This window comes from Protopterus annectens, chromosome 4.part0 (assembly GCF_019279795.1).
Source record: "Protopterus annectens isolate FY-2018-M chromosome 4.part0, PAN1.0, whole genome shotgun sequence".
Lineage (NCBI taxonomy): Eukaryota > Metazoa > Chordata > Ceratodontiformes > Protopteridae > Protopterus > Protopterus annectens.
The window spans coordinates 512263405-512284530 of NC_056733.1; the positions used below are offsets into that span (position 1 = coordinate 512263405).

At 39.7% G+C, this 21126-nt stretch overlaps 1 protein-coding gene across 2 annotated transcripts in view; it reads left to right on the forward strand.

The window, feature by feature from the left end:
* Positions 1-21126, forward strand: part of HECTD4 (HECT domain E3 ubiquitin protein ligase 4) — a 5422508-nt gene that overhangs the window by 5207236 nt on the left and 194146 nt on the right. For both annotated transcript variants that reach the window (XM_044068422.1, XM_044068423.1), the window contains exon 71: positions 15846-15949. In XM_044068422.1, coding sequence (XP_043924357.1) covers positions 15846-15949 — 104 coding nt within the window. The remainder of the gene's footprint in view (positions 1-15845; positions 15950-21126) is intronic.

Below are 21126 nucleotides of genomic sequence, written 5' to 3' on the forward strand. Positions count from 1 at the left end.
TAGTGATTTATTTTATTGTTATGCATTTATGCATAATCAGATTAAGTATATTTTGGACTGGAATAAGGAATGGTATCTTTTACTTCACTCAGTAAACTTGCTTAGGCTTTGACGACCAAATGTATTCCCATGCTTGCAGTATAGCTGTTACTCATTTCTCACTAGAAATAATTGAAGAAGGTGCTCAGCGATGCTGATTTTATGATCCCCTTACTTTATTTGTGTACTATAACTGTCATGAGTCTGGGCATTGACTCAGTAGCACAGTAAGCCTGGATTGCAACTGACTGTGCACATGAGCTTAGTTTTATGAATAGCAGAAAACCAAGACAAATATGACTGCAAAGGCAAATGGTTCACTGAACAGTTTAAAAGTAATGAAAAATGTAAAGAGGGAGACCAACGCACATTCCAGGTCTAAAAATTATTTAATAAAACAGAATATAAAAATAATAATAAAAGTTGGTGAGTGCTTTCACAACATAAACAGTTGCTTCATCAGACCGATTTAATGTTACACTTCAGTGAAACATTTAAGTAAGACAGCGTCACCAATCATAGAAGGCATAACAAAGCACTAAAACCAATCATATTGCCCATTTACTGTCCATCTGATGGCCATTCAAATTTTACTAGATGTAACAATAAGACCAGTCAGAGAAGACATAAAATAAAACAGTACCATCAATGATAGGTGGCTTAATATATCATTGTAACCAGTCACACTACACATTTGTTAACCATTCAGTGGCTTAGAACATAGTAATACAGCATCTCGGATTCCACTTAGTGTAGTCTAACCAAATGTATAGGTTCCTTACAATAAATTTTCTATCAATCATAAGTACAAGGGAAAAACAGTATACCCATAATGGTGGCCTAAGATAGTGGGCTTACATACACATTGATTTACAAAATCCTTTGTAAAAGTATGAGAAACAGACAACTGTAGGTTCTGTTAAACAGAACTGGAAACAGTTACACATCTTGTTAATGGGTGTGATACAGTCTGTGTTCTGAAAGGCACTGTAATGTGGCAAGACTGCTGTATTAGAGTTATGCAAATTCTACAATATAGACATATCTTAGAAACATTGGAAAAATGAACCACAAAGCTTTATTGGTGTTAATGTTTCTGCTACATGGGATCATCCATTACCAACAGTAAAACGGCATTGATCATTGCAATTGCTACATCTCCAAGATTTTAGGGTCTTACATTCCGAGACACACACAGTCTTGAAATACTAGGATTTGCAAGCAGAAATGAGAGCAATGTGGAGGAAAGATACCCATGCAGTCCCAGTAGAGGTAGGAACAACAGGATTAATAAAAATAAATTGCTGTTGTACTTAAATATGCTACAATTGCATGTAACCCTGCATGAACTGCAGAAGTAGGCAAAGGTGTGTAAAGAAAAACTAAGCATTTGGTGAAATTAAACCAGGAGCTGATGTATCACATCAAAAAAAATTAGAAAGAATACAGTGAATATTTACCAAAAAAGCTAACCTGTCTCAGCTACATAACATATACTGGTAGATTAAAGACATTTAATATATATCCCCTACACTATACTGATAATCACCACTCAGCCATGAGTGAAGTAGGATTTACCCTTGACTGGTGTGAGTTATCTAAGAAAGTGAAGTATGTGAGGGGAGAGTTCTCTAGTAGTAGTAAAACCTATAGCAGCCGTGGTTGAGTGGTAGTTGTAAGCCCCCCCCCCAAGTATTTAAATAGTCTTTTTTATTACCTTTAATAAATAACTTCAGAGTGTAAGGGCCCCCTTTTTATTTGATGGACCTCTATACATGTACCAGGAAGTGGAACATTCATCTGTGCATAGTGGGTGAGTTCTTGTTTCTGTGCACGCGTTCACTTGCACTGAAGGGATGCAACTGTAGTTTGCCACTGATTCTGTAGCACCAGTTCGTCATAGATGTTTTTTTTTTCTTTTAATGGAAAGTAATATCTCCATTTGCTGTGGAAGTGGAGCTTTGTTTAGTAATTTATTGTTGTCTGTTTTATAATTTCACAACAAAGTGTTAAAGGCAGTGAGTTCAGACATTTTAAGTTGTTGTTAAATAGATCTTTTTGCATTGATCACTGTAGTTTGCCATTTCCAAAGACTGTTTAATCAAATAGTCACATTTGAAGGCAGTTTTATGATCCATCCATCCATCCATCCATCCACAACCCCTATTTTCCCATTTTTGCACATGGGGTTGGGGTGTCACTTCAACAGTTTCAATCATCTAGAGCCAAGGTTTACACCACTAGATGGCTAGCCCTGATTTAGTAGCTCTTCCACACCACACAGTCACACCTATGGCCAGTTTGGGTGCCCAGTCCACCTACTGTATGCCTTTGGAATGTGGGAGGAAACTGGAGCAGCCAGAAAAAACACTTTCGGACATAGGGAGGACATGGATACTCCACATAGCAGGCACTCCAGCTAAGAATCGAACCAGTGAACCTCTTGCTGTGAGGCAACAACTCTATCTGCTGTGCCACCCTTGTATAATTTAGGAGATTACAAGGGACCAAAGTAGGCAGATAACTGCATCACAACACAGCCAAGAACCAAAAACAATGTGCAGAAGGGATCGAGATAGGAAACAATAAAATCTTCAACAAAAAACAATGGGCCAGATTCAATAAAGCCTACACTAAGTGTACACTGTTCTGAGTGAACAGACAGCACAGACATAACTCACACCTTCATCCTCCTAATTTTAGTTTTCCTACTGATATTCTTGCAGCTTTAAATATTGACAGGGATTCATAAAGGTTACCTACCACAAAGTGCATACTACATGTACACTTAGAGTAATCTTTCTGAGAGACTAGAAAGCACAAAAAGTGTGATAAGAATTTTATTGAATACATATTGTGTACACTTAGTGTAGGCTTTATTGAATCTGGCCCAGTAGTTAAGCACTTTCCTCTTCAAGTAGTCATAGACTTCTTTTGAGCTGACTAATATCAGCAAATCTTTGAATTTATACATACGAACTGATTTGAATGGTTAAATCATTTCAGCCAATTGATCGTTTTAAAGTGATACCACCATCAAAAATGTATTATAAATTCCTTAACCAACAATAATAATTTAAATTATTTCACAAATTATTCCTTAAAAGTAAAAAAAGCTCATTTAATATATCTATTTAATAAATTAAATCATAACCCATTCAAAAATCATATTATTATAAAAATAATTTGTTTTTGGTTCAAGATTACTAGAGAATTTGAATACTTTGTACAGATTTAAAAAGGATGGGTATTTAAAAAGTGTCTCGTGTTTAATATGATGAGCCAGAGTTGTTCATTTAAGGATCCCCTGCTCATCAATGAAGCAAACACCTCAGCACTAAAGTGGACGAGTCAAACTTTCTAAACAATGCAATCACTGAAGTTTTGGCTGAAATAAGTTTTTAAAACTTTTTATGGTGGGACGGACTTCCCCAACCCCCCACCACCACCACACACACACACACACACACACACACCATGGGAAGAGTTTGTAACCCATATCTCCTTACAACTCCACAGTTGCACAACAGTGAAGAAAAAAGAAGATCTTAACAGTGTTAAAACAGTTCACAGTTTTGCAATCTTACAGTAGACCCAACAGATGTAAAATCATTCTGGGAGATATAATTTTGGTGAGCTAGGGTTGGGAAGTCAGTATTCCAGAAGTTAACATTTCCTTCATAAATGATCTGCCATGCATTTATGCAGTGCATTGTAAAAAACAATGTACCAGGAACCATGAACAGTAAGAAGTATGTTTAATTAGTTATCAACCAAGTTGCCAAAATCAGTTTAGTCAAAGCGCACACAGATGCTAAAACCTCAGAGTCCAAACACAATTCAAAGTGCATACAAATGAACTGTGTTTGGACTCTGAATTTTTAGCATTTGCATGCACTTTAACTGAACTGAATTTTGCAACCAGTTAAACATACATTTTACTATTCATGGTTCCAGGTACATCTTTTTTTACTATTCTTTGGATTACCTTATTTGTACTGGACTTGTCACCACACTGATAGTGATTTATTTTATTGTTATGCATTTATGCATAATCAGATTAAGTATATTTTGGACTGGAATAAGGAATGGTATCTTTTACTTCACTCAGTAAACTTGCTTAGGCTTTGACGACCAAATGTATTCCCATGCTTGCAGTATAGCTGTTACTCATTTCTCACTAGAAATAATTGAAGAAGGTGCTCAGCGATGCTGATTTTATGATCCTTACTTTATTTGTGTACTATAACTGTCATGAGTCTGGGCATTGACTCAGTAGCACAGTAAGCCTGGATTGCAACTGACTGTGCACATGAGCTTAGTTTTATGAATAGCAGAAAACCAAGACAAATATGACTGCAAAGGTAAATGGTTCACTGAACAGTTTAAAAGTAATGAAAAATGTAAAGAGGGAGACCAACGCACATTCCAGGTCTAAAAATTATTTAATAAAACAGAATATAAAAATAATAATAAAAGTTGATGAGTGCTTTCACAACATAAACAGTTGCTTCATCAGACCGATTTAATGTTACACTTCAGTGAAACATTTAAGTAAGACAGAGTCACCAATCATAGAAGGCATAACAAAGCACTAAAACCAATCATATTGCCCATTTACTGTCCATCTGATGGCCATTCAAATTTTACTAGATGTAACAATAAGACCAGTCAGAGAAGACATAAAATAAAACAGTACCATCAATGATAGGTGGCTTAATATATCATTGTAACCAGTCACACTACACATTTGTTAACCATTCAGTGGCTTAGAACATAGTAATACAGCATCTCGGATTCCACTTAGTCTTGTCCAACCAAATGTATAGGTTCCTTACAATAAATTTTCTATCAATCATAAGTACAAGGGAAAAACAGTATACCCATAATGGTGGCCTAAGATAGTGGGCTTACATACACATTGATTTACAAAATCCTTTGTAAAAGTATGAGAAACAGACAACTGTAGGTTCTGTTAAACAGAACTGGAAACAGTTACACATCTTGTTAATGGGTGTGATACAGTCTGTGTTCTGAAAGGCACTGTAATGTGGCAAGACTGCTGTATTAGAGTTATGCAAATTCTACAATATAGACATATCTTAGAAACATTGGAAAAAATGAACCACAAAGCTTTATTGGTGTTAATGTTTCTGCTACATGGGATCATCCATTACCAACAGTAAAACGGCATTGATCATTGCAATTGCTACATCTCCAAGATTTTAGGGTCTTACATTCCGAGACACACACAGTCTTGAAATACTAGGATTTGCAAGCAGAAATGAGAGCAATGTGGAGGAAAGATACCCATGCAGTCCCAGTAGAGGTAGGAACAACAGGATTAATAAAAATAAATTGCTGTTGTACTTAAATATGCTACAATTGCATGTAACCCTGCATGAACTGCAGAAGTAGGCAAAGGTGTGTAAAGAAAAACTAAGCATTTGGTGAAATTAAACCAGGAGCTGATGTATCACATCAAAAAAAATTAGAAAGAATACAGTGAATATTTACCAAAAAAGCTAACCTGTCTCAGCTACATAACATATACTGGTAGATTAAAGACATTTAATATATATCCCCTACACTATACTGATAATCACCACTCAGCCATGAGTGAAGTAGGATTTACCCTTGACTGGTGTGAGTTATCCAAGAGAGTGAAGTATGTGAGGGGAGAGTTCTCTAGTAGTAGGTAAAACCTATAGCAGCCGTGGTTGAGTGGTAGTTGTAAGCCTCCCCCCCCCAAGTATTTAAATAGTCTTTTTTATTACCTTTAATAAATAACTTCAGAGTGTAAGGGCCCCCTTTTTATTTGATGGACCTCTGTACATGTACCAGGAAGTGGAACATTCATCTGTGCATAGTGGGTGAGTTCTTGATGTTCTTCAACTCACATTGCTGCAGTCCTTACACTTGGGTAGTCCGCTGTCCTCGGTCGGCCCGAATATCAAAGTATAAGGCTGACGTCGGTCAAGGCGCATTTGACTGACATCAGGACGTCAGGGTAGAAATGCGCATGACCGACGTCATATCCTCAGTCTTTTTTGCCGCATGGTCCGATGCAGAAGCAGCATTGCAAGTGCCAGTTGGCGTTCTGAAATTTTTCGATTTCGGAGTTTCAGACCGAGTCAAAGTTGGCTAAGTACCCCGTTGGGGAATATTTTAGTTTTTTCTTGCCTCAGTGGTTTACCGGATGTCAGAAAAAGTGAATAATTGTATTTCTTGTGGGAAACAGATATCGCATAGAGACTATCATACTTTGTGTATTCCTTGTTTAGGGCCTGAGCACGACGTTGTTGGGTGTCGCTCTTGTGCTAGATTCAATAAGCGCACTATAAAGAGAAGGTTAGATTGTGCCAGGTTAGTCTTTGGGAAGCGGTGCAATTATAAAATGCCGTCGGATGCTCCGACGCCCGCTTCTTCGAAGAAGCGCAAGGACAAAGCAGTTAAGCCTAGGCTAGAAGAACCGTCCGTACCAGACGCCGGTTCGTTAGAGGTGTCGGTGGAGCCGGTGGTTCCACCGGAGGTTTCTTTGGGATCCCAGGGAGAGACTTTGTTATTGCAGGATGTGGCCTCTCAGGAGGCAGGTCAGGCTGAAGGGGCTTCTCAGGTTACTATACTCCCCTCCCTTCCTAGGGTGGTTAGGCCCTCTCCTTCTGTTTCCAAGGCTTCCCCCAGAGGCAGGCCAGGTTTAGCTTCAGTTGGTGTCACCCCAGTTCTTCCGGGACTGTGCCCCAGAAGCATATGCTTAAAAAGGCAGAAGATTTGATTACTTTGATTAGGGTTCTTTGCCCCTCCTGATAAGAGACCTAGGGTGGAGCCTGAGCTAGGGAGTTTTGAGCAGGCTTGGATGTTTCAGAGTCTTGGCTGAAGACTTGCAGGAGTATTCTCCTTATTCTGATTCTGATGTGGATGATTCTACTCCTTCTGCTTCTCCTCCTGAGGATTTTTCTTTTTCAGAAACTCTTCATTCCATGAGGGAGCATTTTAAGTGGGATGGTCAGGACTTCTCTGATTCCAGGAAAGGGCTTAGGGAATTTTGTTTTTACCCCAGCATAGGCCTTTGGCTATACCTCCTGTTTTGGATGTGGTGGAAGATGTTTTTACAGAGGCTTCTCTTAATCCTGATTCTTTGCCTGCTGCTCCTGTTAAACCGGATAGGTATTACAGGGTGCCTGAAGCTCATAAGTATCTTTTTAAGAGTCCTAGGGCAGACCCAGAAACTGTTAGTCAGGGGCCTAAAGGTGTTAAGGCTTCTGTTGTCAAGAATCCGGTTCCTACAGATAAAGAGGCCAGGGCTTTGGATAGATGGGGAAAGAAAGTTTATACTTCTTCCACTCTAGCTATGAGGGCTTTGAATTGCCAGTTCCACATGTTGAAATACCAAAACTATCTCCTTTCACAATTGAAGTCTAAGGTTGATGCTCTGGCGGAAGGTATTGATTGTAAAGAGTTACAAGATTTAGTACACGTTTCTGAACAGGTGGGTAAGCATTCTTTGCAATGTGGTTTTGATGCTGTACAGGCCTCGTCTAGGGTGGCTGCCACTGGGTCAGTTCTTCGCAGGCACGCCTGGCTGAGGGATCAGAATTTATCTGATCATGTTAAAACAAGGATTTTAGATGCTCCTTTACAATCTGATGTGTTGTTTGGTTCTCCTGTTGAGGCAGTTTTAAAGAAAATGGAAGACAAGGCTAAGTCTATGCAGACTGTTAAAGATTTTTTGCAGGTTCAGCCTCCAAAGTTTAGTAGAAATTGGCCTACTAAGGGATGGGACGTATCCTTCTTATGATTCCCAGTCTAGGGGTAGATCTAGGCGTGGTAGGGGCAGAGCTCAGGGCTCTTTCAGGCCTAGAACAGGGAGTTCTCCTGCACAGTCTTCGGTGAGGGCAGGGGTCAGTCCTTTCGTAAACAGACCCAATGACCTACCTTTTCAGCTGCCAGAGCCTTCTCGTCTGGCAGCACCTTTGGGAGGAAGGTTGGCACTTTTTAAAGAAAATTGGAGTTTAATTACCCAAGACAGATGGGTATTGGATATCATACACCACGGTTACAGGTTTTATTTCCATACCTTGCCTCCTTTCAAAGGCATGCCAGACGTTCCTCCTCAACAAAGAATAGAGGCTCACAAGCAAATTTCTCTGTTACTCCAAATAGGGGCCATTCAGCCGGTCCCTATGCCAGAAGTGGGCCTAGGATTTTATTCTCGCCTGTTCCTAGTACCAAAGAAAGGGAACACGTGGAGACCAATTTTGGACTTATCTATCCTCAACACTTATCTGGACATTCCCAAGTTCAAAATGTTGACGTTACAGCAGCTTTTACCTCTGCTGGGCAAAGATCATTGGATGGTAACTTTGGATCTCAAGGAGGCTTATCTTCATGTTCCTATCAGACTGAGTTGCAGGAAGTATCTGCGTTTTCGAGCTGGGACTTCTCATTATCAGTTCTCTGCATTGCCCTTTGGCTTATCTACTGCGCCCAGAGTGTTCACGAAAGTTCTGGCTCCAGTGATAGCTTTCCTCAGGTTAAAAGGAATACAGATCTATCCTTATTTGGACGATTGCCTGATTCTGGCTCAAGGAAGGGACGAGCTTCTTCATCATTTGGATTATGTGATAGCAGTGCTAAGATGCCTGGGGTATTCTGTGAATGAAATAAAGTCCAGTCTAGTACCCTCTCAGGACATGTGCTTTCTGGGTGTGAGACTGAATACAGCATCCCAGATGGCCTTTTTGACCCCGGACAAACAAAAGAATCTTTCCCTTTACTTTCATCAGTTGTCTCATCAGTCCAGGCTGACTGCAAGGACAGTCCTTCAAGCCTTGGGGTTCATGGCATCTTGTATTCTGGTGCTTCCCATGCCAAACTGCATATGAGGAAGCTACAATGGTATCTCAAAAATGTATGGACACAGCACTGCCAGGATTTGAACACTGTCATTCAAATAATACCTTGCATTCAAAAGGAATTGTTGTGGTGGGCTCAGGAATGTCACCTAAACAAGGGACTCTCTGTGACCCGGCCAGAGGCGAGTCAGATTCTAACGACAGATGCCTCAGACAAAGCTTGGGGAGCTCATCTGAATGGAAAGTGGATACCAGACAAGTGGCCTGCCAGACTACAACATCTACATATCAACTTGAAAGAGATGTTAGCAGTCCAGTTTGCATTAATAGCTTTCAAGGATTTACTTCTTCCAGGGCAGGTGTTGATTCTAACAGACAACACAACTGTCATGTGGTACATCAACAAGCAAGGCGGAACACATTCTTATCCTCTATGCAGGCAAGCAATGATTTTGTGGGAGACTGCTCTCAGTTTACAGCTAAATCTTCAGGCAAGGTTTCTGCCGGAGCACAGAACTCCTTAGCAGATGTGTTGAGCAGACAAATTATGGATCCCCACGAGTGGAAATTGGATCCTCATGTATTTCAGAAATTGACAGTGTCATGGGGAACTCCAGACATAGATCTGTTCGCTTCTCCACTAAACCACCAGCTGCCAAAGTTTTGCACAAAAGGTTTCATCCCACAGCTTGGAAAGTGGATGCTCTTTCTTTCAATTGGAGCAATCTTCATGTGTATGCCTTTCCGCCTCTGCCTCTCCTCCCAAAGGTACTACTAAAGGCCAGACAAGACAAGCCAAGGATGATTTTAATAGCTCCAGATTGGCCTCGACAGCATTGGTACCCATTACTGAGAAGCCTGGTACGGAAGCCTCCATGGCCTTTGCCTTCGATTCCACACCTGTTGTCTCAGGAGGACAGTCATTTGCTCGATGTCAAGCTTCACTCTCTGCACCTAACAGCCTGGCATATTCTGTTTTGAACCATAGTGGGCCTCCACTTCCACAGCAAGTTTTGAATGTTATTTTGGAAGCTAGAAGGCCTAGTACAAGGAAAGTGTACGCAGATAAATGGAAGAGATTTTTATTTTGGAGTGCAGCAAAGGATTTTGATGTTTCTGAGCCTAATTTAAGTGTGGCTCTTCAATATCTTACTGAGTTACTGGACAAAGGTTTGTCCTTCTCTTCTATTAAGGTTCATGCTGCAGCAATTTCGGCTCACTATGATTGTGACCCACCATTGTTTTCTCATCCTTTGTTCAAGCAGTTTCTTAGAGGGGCAAAGAATATAAGACCCCCACGAAGAGCTCCTATTCCTGCTTGGCATCTCAATTTTGTGTTGGAGAAACTCACTCTACAACCTTTTGAGCCTGCAGCTACTACTGAATTAAAGTTTTTATCATGGAAGACTGCTTTTTTGTTGGCTATTACCTCTGCAAGAAGGGTTTCTGAGTTGCAGGCCCTTATGGCGGTTGAGCCTTTCTTAATTTTCCATAAGGATAGGGTATCTTTACGTACTAATCCTTCCTTTATGCCTAAAGTGGTTTCTAGTGTGGCTTTAAACCAAACTATTCATTTGCCTACTTTTTATGCAAATCCCCAAAATAAAGGGAAAAGATTTTGCACACTTTAGATGTACACAGGCAGTTGCGATATTATTTGGACAGAACTAAAGGGTTCAGGCAGTCTCAGCAGTTATTTGTTTCTTTTGCTTTGAGTTCTCAGGGCAAGCCTGTGTCAAAACAAACTATTTCTAAGTGGATTGGGTTTTGCATTGCTTTCTGTTATTCCCATCATGGCAAGGAGATTCCAGCTGGGATTAGGCCTCATTCCACTAGGGCTACTGCCACTTGACAGCTTTTTGAGGGGTGGCAACTAAGGATATTTTGGAGGCAGCTACTTGGAGTTCAGTGCATACTTTCTCTAGGCATTATCACCTACCACTTTACTCTAAATCCAGGGCTGGTTTTGCCACTGCTGTTTTGCAGGGCATTTTGGCAGCTCCTGCTTCCTTATAGTTTTGCCATCCTCCCTTACCTCTGCTTTGGGATTCTACCCAAGTGTAAGGACTGCAGCAATGTGAGATGAAGAACATAGTACAGTTTTGTACCTACCATAAATGTAGATGTTCAAGATCCACATTGCTGCAGTCCAATTTACCCTCCCTCCTTCCCTCTGTAGTTAGAGGCGGTTGTGTGGGTTGGGTTGTCAATAGGTGTATATTGTATATATTGTACATATTTTTAGTGCTAGGATGGTTGGTTGTTTGTTTGCTGTCTTTTGGTTTTGACCTTTATTTTTAGGGTCTTCTGACATCTGGGGCAAGAAAAGACTGAGGATATGACATCGGTCATGCGCATTTGTACCCTGACGTCCTGATGTCAGTCAAATGCGCCTTGACCGACGTCAGCCTTATACTTTGATATTCGGGCCGACCGAGGACAGCGGACTACCCAAGTGTAAGGACTGCAGCAATGTGGATCTTCGAACATCTACATTTATGGTAGGTACAAAACTGTACTTTTCTGTGCACGCGTTCACTTGCACTGAAGGGATGCATCTGTAGTTTGCCACTGATTCTGTAGCACCAGTTCGTCATAGCTGTTTTTTTTTTCTTTTAATGGAAAGTAATATCTCCATTTGCTGTGGAAGTGGAGCTTTGTTTAGTAATTTATTGTTGTCTGTTTTATAATTTCACAACAAAGTGTTAAAGGCAGTGAGTTCAGACATTTTAAGTTGTTGTTAAATAGATCTTTTTGCATTGATCACTGTAGTTTGCCATTTCCAAAGACTGTTTAATCAAATAGTCACATTTGAAGGCAGTTTTATGATCCATCCATCCATCCATCCATCCACAACCCCTATTTTCCCATTTTTGCACATGGGGTTGGGGTGTCACTTCAACAGTTTCAATCATCTAGAGCCAAGGTTTACACCACTAGATGGCTAGCCCTGATTTAGTAGCTCTTCCACACCACACAGTCACACCTATGGCCAGTTTGGGTGCCCAGTCCACCTACTGTATGCCTTTGGAATGTGGGAGGAAACTGGAGCAGCCAGAAAAAAAAACACTCGGACATAGGGAGGACATGGATACTCCACATAGCAGGCACTCCAGCTAAGAATCGAACCAGTGAACCTCTTGCTGTGAGGCAACAACTCTATCTGCTGTGCCACCCTTGTATAATTTAGGAGATTACAAGGGACCAAAGTAGGCAGATAACTGCATCACAATACAGCCAAGAACCAAAAACAATGTGCAGAAGGGATCGAGATAGGAAACAATAAAATCTTCAACAAAAAACAATGGGCCAAATTCAATAAAGCCTACACTAAGTGTACACTGTTCTGAGTGAACAGACAGCACAGACATAACTCATACCTTCATCCTCCTAATTTTAGTTTTCCTACTGATATTCTTGCAGCTTTAAATATTGACAGGGATTCATAAAGGTTACCTACCACAAAGTGCATACTACATGTACACTTAGAGTAATCTTTCTGAGAGACTAGAAAGCACAAAAAGTGTGATAAGAATTTTATTGAATACATATTGTGTACACTTAGTGTAGGCTTTATTGAATCTGGCCCAGTAGTTAAGCACTTTCCTCTTCAAGTAGTCATAGACTTCTTTTGAGCTGACTAATATCAGCAAATCTTTGAATTTATACATACGAACTGATTTGAATGGTTAAATCATTTCAGCCAATTGATCGTTTTAAAGTGATACCACCATCAAAAATGTATTATAAATTCCTTAACCAACAATAATAATTTAAATTATTTCACAAATTATTCCTTAAAAGTAAAAAAAGCTCAATTAATATATCTATTTAATAAATTAGATCATAACCCATTCAAAAATCATATTATTATAAAAATAATTTGTTTTTGGTTCAAGATTACTAGAGAATTTGAATACTTTGTACAGATTTAAAAAGGATGGGAATTTAAAAAGTGTCTCGTGTTTAATATGATGAGCCAGAGTTGTTCATTTAAGGATCCCCTGCTCATCAATGAAGCGAACACTTCAGCACTAAAGTGGACGAGTCAAACTTTCTAAACAATGCAATCACTGAAGTTTTGGCTGAAATAAGTTTTTAAAACTTTTTATGGTGGGACGGACTTCCCCAACCCCCCACCACCACACACACACACACACACACACACCATGGGAAGAGTTTGTAACCCATATCTCCTTACAACTCCACAGTTGCACAACAGTGAAGAAAAAAGAAGATCTTAACAGTGTTAAAACAGTTCACAGTTTTGCAATCTTACAGTAGACCCAACAGATGTAAAATCATTCTGGGAGATATAATTTTGGTGAGCTAGGGTTGGGAAGTCAGTATTCCAGAAGTTAACATTTCCTTTATAAATGATCTGCCATGCATTTATGCAGTGTATAGTAAAAAACAATGTACCAGGAACCATGAACAGTAAGAAGTATGTTTAATTAGTTATCAACCAAGTTGCCAAAATCAGTTTAGTCAAAGCGCACACAGATGCTAAAACCTCAGAGTCGAAACACAATTCAAAGTGCATACAAATGAACTGTGTTTGGACTCTGAATTTTTAGCATTTGCATGCACTTTAACTGAACTGAATTTTGCAACCAGTTAAACATACATTTTACTATTCATGGTTCCAGGTACATCTTTTTTTTACTATTCTTTGGATTACCTTATTTGTACTGGACTTGTCACCACACTGATAGTGATTTATTTTATTGTTATGCATTTATGCATAATCAGATTAAGTATATTTTGGACTGGAATAAGGAATGGTATCTTTTACTTCACTCAGTAAACTTGCTTAGGCTTTGACGACCAAATGTATTCCCATGCTTGCAGTATAGCTGTTACTCATTTCTCACTAGAAATAATTGAAGAAGGTGCTCAACGATGCTGATTTTATGATCACCTTACTTTATTTGTGTACTATAACTGTCATGAGTCTGGGCATTGACTCAGTAGCACAGTAAGCCTGGATTGCAACTGACTGTGCACATGAGCTTAGTTTTATGAATAGCAGAAAACCAAGACAAATATGACTGCAAAGGTAAATGGTTCACTGAACAGTTTAAAAGTAATGAAAAATGTAAAGAGGGAGACCAACGCACATTCCAGGTCTAAAAATTATTTAATAAAACAGAATATAAAAATAATAATAAAAGTTGGTGAGTGCTTTCACAACATAAACAGTTGCTTCATCAGACCGATTTAATGTTACACTTCAGTGAAACATTTAAATAAGACAGAGTCACCAATCATAGAAGGCATAACAAAGCACTAAAACCAATCATATTGCACATTTACTGTCCATCTGATGGCCATTCAAATTTTACTAGATGTAACAATAAGACCAGTCAGAGAAGACATAAAATAAAACAGTATCATCAATGATAGGTGGCTTAATATATCATTGTAACCAGTCACACTACACATTTGTTAACCATTCAGTGGCTTAGAACATAGTAATACAGCATCTCGGATTCCACTTAGTGTAGTCTAACCAAATGTATAGGTTCCTTACAATAAATTTTCTATCAGTCATAAGTACAAGGGAAAAACAGTATACCCAATCTTGTTGCATTTTATTTTATTAAATAATTTTTGGACCTGGAACATGCATTGGTCTCACTCTTTGCATTTTTCAGAAGTTCAGCAGGGATCTATCACTCAAAAATCTGTTATGCTGTACTCTCACAAACCGTAATTCATAGTCTTTGTAACAGTTTTCAGAAGAGATCATTCTAAGCAGTTTGCCTATGCCTTTCTGGTCTGTTTTTTTACCTTGTTTCTAGGTTGTGAGTAAGCAGTCCCATTGTTTATAGTTCTTGTAGATGTTTAAGGCCTGTTTATAGCCTTTTTTATTTTAAATTATATCAGTCAGATTGCACTATAAATTAAGTACTGCACTAGTTAAAAAAAATCTTCCTATAGCTACACACCCATCCTAGCTTGGAACAAACTACCCTTGCACATCAAAAACATAATTCATGCGCAAGAATTCAAAAAAGATGGGGGGAAAAAAAACATTTGTTTTAGACGTGGACCTATCACTGTAGTCAGCCTAACACAAACCACCATCCTTAATTTCACCTGTCTCTCCTAATCTGTCTGCTCCGCTATCACTTTACTAGTATCTACCGTAACCTCCTTATTACTCTGAATAATACTCTCATTATTCACATAGTTAAACTCTTACTACAGTTCTCTAAACTGTAAACCTAGACACAGCACTATGCTGTCTGTCATTCTACCAACCTTGTCAAAACATAACTATCTCCAGCTTCTTCTCATAATTTTTATTACTTACTTGACTGTGAGCTATTAAATCTTATCTGTACTCCTATTCCATCTGCTTGCATGCTGTTGTGGATTTGATCTCATTGTATATTTTCGTTATGCCTGTGAGTACTTTCCCTTTTTCTGTACTGTTGGATTGTGTAATTACTTACCCTGACACTTTGTATATATTCTTTCTGTGAACTATATAAGTTGTAATTATGCATTTTTGTTTCTTTGTGAGTTTATGAAGTACTGCTATACAATTGTTTCATCTATGGAGCTTTTCTTCCTGGGCATTCGCTGAAAAAGGGCACTAGCCCAGTCAACAAATGCCAGATAAATAAACTATACTGTATATGGCACTTTTTATGACAAAAATGTTTTTATAAAGAATGGGCATTGGTATTGACCCAGTTGTTAATGGCTTAAGTAAAGCATTTAGCATCTGCAGATTGCATGCTATTGCTGAGTGAAGACATGCCATAAATGCCAAATGGTTACGGCAGTTGAATCTTTTTTTCCTGTTTTGTTTTTTCATATTAATTTATGAATTAGTTCCATAATATTCTGAAGCATAGCATTTGATCAGAAGTGTCTTAGCGATGAAAATATTATTTTGTTTTCTTTGCCTTTTAATATAAGCATTACTGTATTTTGCAGGTGGTTCATTCCGACACTTTCTCTGGCAAGTGTGCAAGGAACTGCAGAGCTCCATGCACTCTCTTCTGTTGCCTTGCCCTAGCTCTGCAGCCAACAGAAATAAGGTATGGTTTATTTTAGTGCATTTTCTTTTATGTGGAATTTAATTAAATGCCATCTATATTACTTCTTGTAGAGTACTTTTTTTTTTTTTTATCAGTTATCAGCACTGCTAGCATTCCTTTTATTGTATCATATTTTAAACTACTCGAAATATGCATTCATCCTCAAAAAATATTACATATAAAATGCACAATGTTTACATATTTATAAAACAAGTCTTCAGATTTCAAATGGCCAGAAATATACACATGGTTTGAGTTACTTGAACTATATACAGTAACACAAGCTTAATTATGAAAAATAATCCAATCGTATTATAATTGGTTCCACACTAACAATGATGACGTCTTATTAAAAAGTAGTAATATAAGTATCCATTTTCTTAGGTACACTGCCATTAATATGATTAGTACATGTATAGAGCTCTAAATACTCATTCATATGCTCATTCATTGAATGACTTTACATCAAAAAGTGTAAGCTTAGAAGGCAACCACATCGTATTATTTTTCAGACCCTACAAATTGAATGGGGACACTGCTCAAATACTTGAATGCTGACATCTAAACTCCCTCCTGATATCAGAAATTGTTGACATCCTTACTTATGAATGCTGAAAGAAACTGCTGCATTTATACCTTGTCTCATTAATAAATGTCTTTGTAAATAAGGTTCCATTCACCTCTGTGAACTACTTCTGTTCTGTTATAGTATAGTTTTCCATTTATTCACTATTCTGGATGATTTAACACTAACATTGATTGCCATCTTCTGCTGCTCTAGGCATAGCCTAAAGAAAATCACTACACTAATTAAGATCCATGAACATCCATATCTAAACCTGTCATTTCTGTTATCTTTTGTCCTACAAATGCAGTAGTACAGGTCACATGGTTATGATGTATATATAGCATGAATACAGAGTAGTTTTGCTGCACTTTGTTGCATGCCTAGCATTTGCAGTGAGCACTGTTGTTATCCACTTATTGTAGTATTAAGTCATTTTGCTTTATGTATTTTTATTATGTTACCTGTTAGTTGTACAGATAACGGAGACAAGGATATAACCTGTTGGATACAATCACAAGTAAACAGCAGAAAAATAAAAAAAAAAAAATAAAAAAAAATAAAACTTACTGCAAACTGCACGGCAACTAGAGATAAATCAAACTTTAAAAACTTTTTAAAAATATTCCTCCATTATACTAGTAGTCATCCTAGACATCAGAAAAGAGCGGTCGTAAAAGGCCAGATGGTTAGGGCCGCTAGGATGGTTTCTGACCATGAAGATTTTCTAGCGGAATGTGAGCGTTTAACTGATATGTTTACTAATAGAAGGTACCCTCTCGGGTTTGTTTTTGACATAAAATCTGAAGTCATTAACAAAAGGAGTTCAGGTTTTTATAAACCAATACTGTCTACTGTAACAAACGCCCCACATGGTGATGACAGTTTTGAGAACACTGTCTTACCCACGAACCAGATGGTTCCCTTTGCAATTAGATTTTTGTGTACTTTTAGTTTAGATTACCTATCTATTTTGAATGTGTTAAAAAAGAATTGGTCCTTGGTTATTGAAGATCCCTACCTATTTAGTAAGTTTGGTGGTACCCCTAAAATCACTTTTAGGAGAGAACAAAATTTAAAATCACTATTGGAGGTTAAACCCAAAGCTTTAGGAGTCTACAAAGTAGGCATGATTAAATGTGGGTCATGTAGGCAATGTAAATATGTGTGCACAGATGCCAAGATTGCTTTGAGAGATCAGGTTTACAAAGTAAACGGTAGATTCAATTGTTAGACCAGGGGTGTTGTTTATGTGGCTACTTGTCAGAGATGCACTGCATTTTATATCGGTAAAACCGAAAGAAAATTTAGGCAACGCATCTACGAGCACATATACGCTATAGCTAGAGGTGAACATAATAATGCTCTTGCTAGGCATACTGCCCAGATGTTCTTCATCTCACATTGCTGCAGTCCTTACACTCAGGTAGTCCGCTGTCCTCGGTCGGCCCGAATATCAAAGTATTAGGCTGACGTCGGTCAAGGCGCTTAAGACTGACATCAGGACGTCAGGGTACAAATGCGCATGACCGACGTCATATCCTCAGTCTTTTTTGCCGCATGGTCCGATGCAGAAGCAGCGTTGCAAGTGCCGTTCGGCGTTCTGAAATTTTTCGAATTCGGAGTTTCAGACCGAGTCAAAGTTGGCTAAGTACCCGTTGGGAACATTTTAGTTTTTCTTGCCTCAGTGGTTTACCGGATGTCAGAAAAAGTGAATAACTGTATTTCTTGTGGGAAACAGATACCGCATAGAGATTATCATACTTTGTGTATTCCTTGTTTGGGGCCTGAGCACGACGTTGTTGGGTGTCGCTTTTGTGCTAGGTTCAATAAACGCACTATTAAGCGAAGGTTAGATTGTGCCAGGTTGGTCTTTGGGAAGCGGTGCAATTATAAGATGCCGTCGGATGCTCCGACGCCCGCTTCTTCGAAGAAGCGCAAAGACAAAGCAGCTAAACCCAGGCAAGAAGAGTCATCCGTACCGGACGCCGGTTCTTTAGAGGCGTCAGTGGAACCGGTGGTTTCGCCGGAGGCTTCTCTGGAGTCCCAGGGGGAGACTTTGTTATTGCAGGATGTGGCCTCTCAGGAGGCAGGTCAGGCTGAAGGGGCTTCTCAGGTTACTGTACTCCCTCCTTCCTAAGGTGGTTAGGCCCTCTCCTTCTGTTTCTAAGGCTTCTCCCAGAGGCAGGCCAGGTTTAGCTTCTGTTGGTGTCACTCCTAGTTCTACAGGATCTGTGCCCAAGAAGCACATGCTTAAAATGGCAGAAGATTTAATTACTTTGATTAGAGGTTCTTTGGCCCTCCAGATAAGAGGCCTAGGGTGGAACCAGAGTTGGGGAGTTTTGAGCAGGCTTCAGATGTTTCAGAGTCTTCGGCTGAAGACTTGCAGGAGTACTCTCCTTATTCTGATTCTGATGCAGATGATTCAACTCCTTCTGCTTCTCCTCCAGAGGATTTTTCTTTTCAGAGACTCTTCATTCCATGAGGGAACATTTTAAGTGGGAAGGTCAGGACTTCTCTGATTCCAGGAAAAGGCTTAGGGAATTTTTGCTTTTACCCCAGCATAGGCCTTTGGCTATACCTCCTGTTCTGGATGTTGTGGAAGATGTGTTTGCAGAGGCTTCTCTTAATCCTGATTCTTTGCCTCCTGCTCCTGTTAAACCGGATAGGTATTACAGGGTGCCTGAGGCTCATAAATATCTTTATAAGAGTCCTAGGGCGGACCCAGAAACTGTTAGTCAGGGACCTAAGGGTGTCAAGGCCTCTGTTGTAAAAATCCGGTTCCTCCAGATAAAGAGGCCAGAGCTTTGGATAGATGGGGAAAGAAAGTCTATACTTCTTCCACCTTAGCTATGAGGGCTTTGAATTGCCAGTTTCACATGTTGAAATATCAAAACTATCTTCTTTCTCAATTGAAGTCTAAGGTAGATGCTCTGGCGGAAGGCATTGAGTGTAAAGAATTACAAGATTTAGTACATGTTTCTGAACAGGTGGGTAAGCATTCTTTACAATGTGGTTTTGATGCTGTACAGGCCTCGTCTAGGGTGGCTGCCACTGGGTCAGTTCTTCGAGGCACGCCTGGCTGAGGGATCAGAATTTATCTGAACATGTTAAGACAAGGATTTTGGATGCTCCTTTACAGTCTGATGTGTTGTTTGGTTCACCTGTGGAGTCAGTCTTGAAGAAAATGGAGGACAAGGCTAAGTCTATGCAGACTGTTAAAGATTTTTTGCAAGTTCAGCCTCCGAAGTTTAGTAGGAATTGACCTGCTAAGGGGTGGACGTACCCTTCTTATGATTCACAGTCTAGGGGTAGATCTAGACGTGGTAGGGGCAGAGCTCAGAGCTCCTTCAGACCTAGAACAGGGAGTTCTCCTGCACATTCTTCGGGTGAGGGCAGGGGCCAGTCCTTTCGTAAACAGGCCCAATGACCTACCTTTTCAGCTGCCAGATCCTTCTTGCCATGGCAGCACCTTTGGGAGGAAGGTTGGCACTCTTCAAGGAAAATTGGAGTTTGATTACCCAAGACAGATGGGTATTAGATATCATACACCAAGGTTACAGGTTTTATTTCCATACCTTGCCTCCTTTCAAAGGCATGCCGGACGTTCCTCCTCAGCAAAGACTAGATGCTCACAAACAAATTTCTCTGCTGCTCCAAATAGGGGCCATACAACCGGTCCCTCTGCCAGAAGTGGGCCTAGGATTTTATTCTCGCCTGTTCCTAGTACCAAAGAAGGGGAACACGTGGAGACCAATTCTGGATTTATCTATCCTCAACACTTATCTGGACATTCCCAAGTTCAAAATGTTGATGTTACAACAGCTTTTACCTCTGCTGGGCAAAGATCACTGGATGGTGACTCTGGATCTCAAGGAGGCTTACCTTCATGTTCCTATCAGGCTAAGTTGCAGGAAGTATCTGCGCTTTCGAGCTGGGACTTCTCATTATCAGTTCTCTGCATTGCCCTTTGGCTTATCTACTGCGCCCAGAGTGTTCACGAAGGTTCTGGCTCCAGTGATAGCTTTCTTCAGGCTAAGAGGAATACAGATCTATCCTTATTTGGACGATTGCCTGATTCTGGCCCAAGGAAAGGACGAACTTCTTCATCATTTACAATATGTGATAGCAGTGCTAAGATGCCTGGGGTATTCTGTGAACGAAATAAAGTCCAGTCTAGTACCCTCTCAGGACATGTGCTTTCTGGGTGTGAGACTGAATACAGCATCCCAGATGGCCTTTTGACCCCGGACAAACAAAAGAATCTTTCTCTTTACTTCCATCAATTGTCTCATCAGTCCAGGCTGACTGCAAGGACAGTCCTTCAAGCCTTGGGGTTCATGGCATCTTGTATTCTGGTGCTTCCCAATGCCAAACTGCATATGAGGAAGCTGCAATGGTATCTCAAAATGTATGGACACAGCACTGCCAAGATATGGACACTGTCATTCAGATAATACCTTGCATTCAAAAGGAATTTTGTGGTGGGCTCAGGAATGTCACCTAAACAAGGGACTCTCTGTGACCCGGCCAGAGGCGAGTCAGATTCTAACGACAGATGCCTCAGACAAAGCTTGGGGAGCTCATCTAAATGGAAAGTGGGTACAAGACA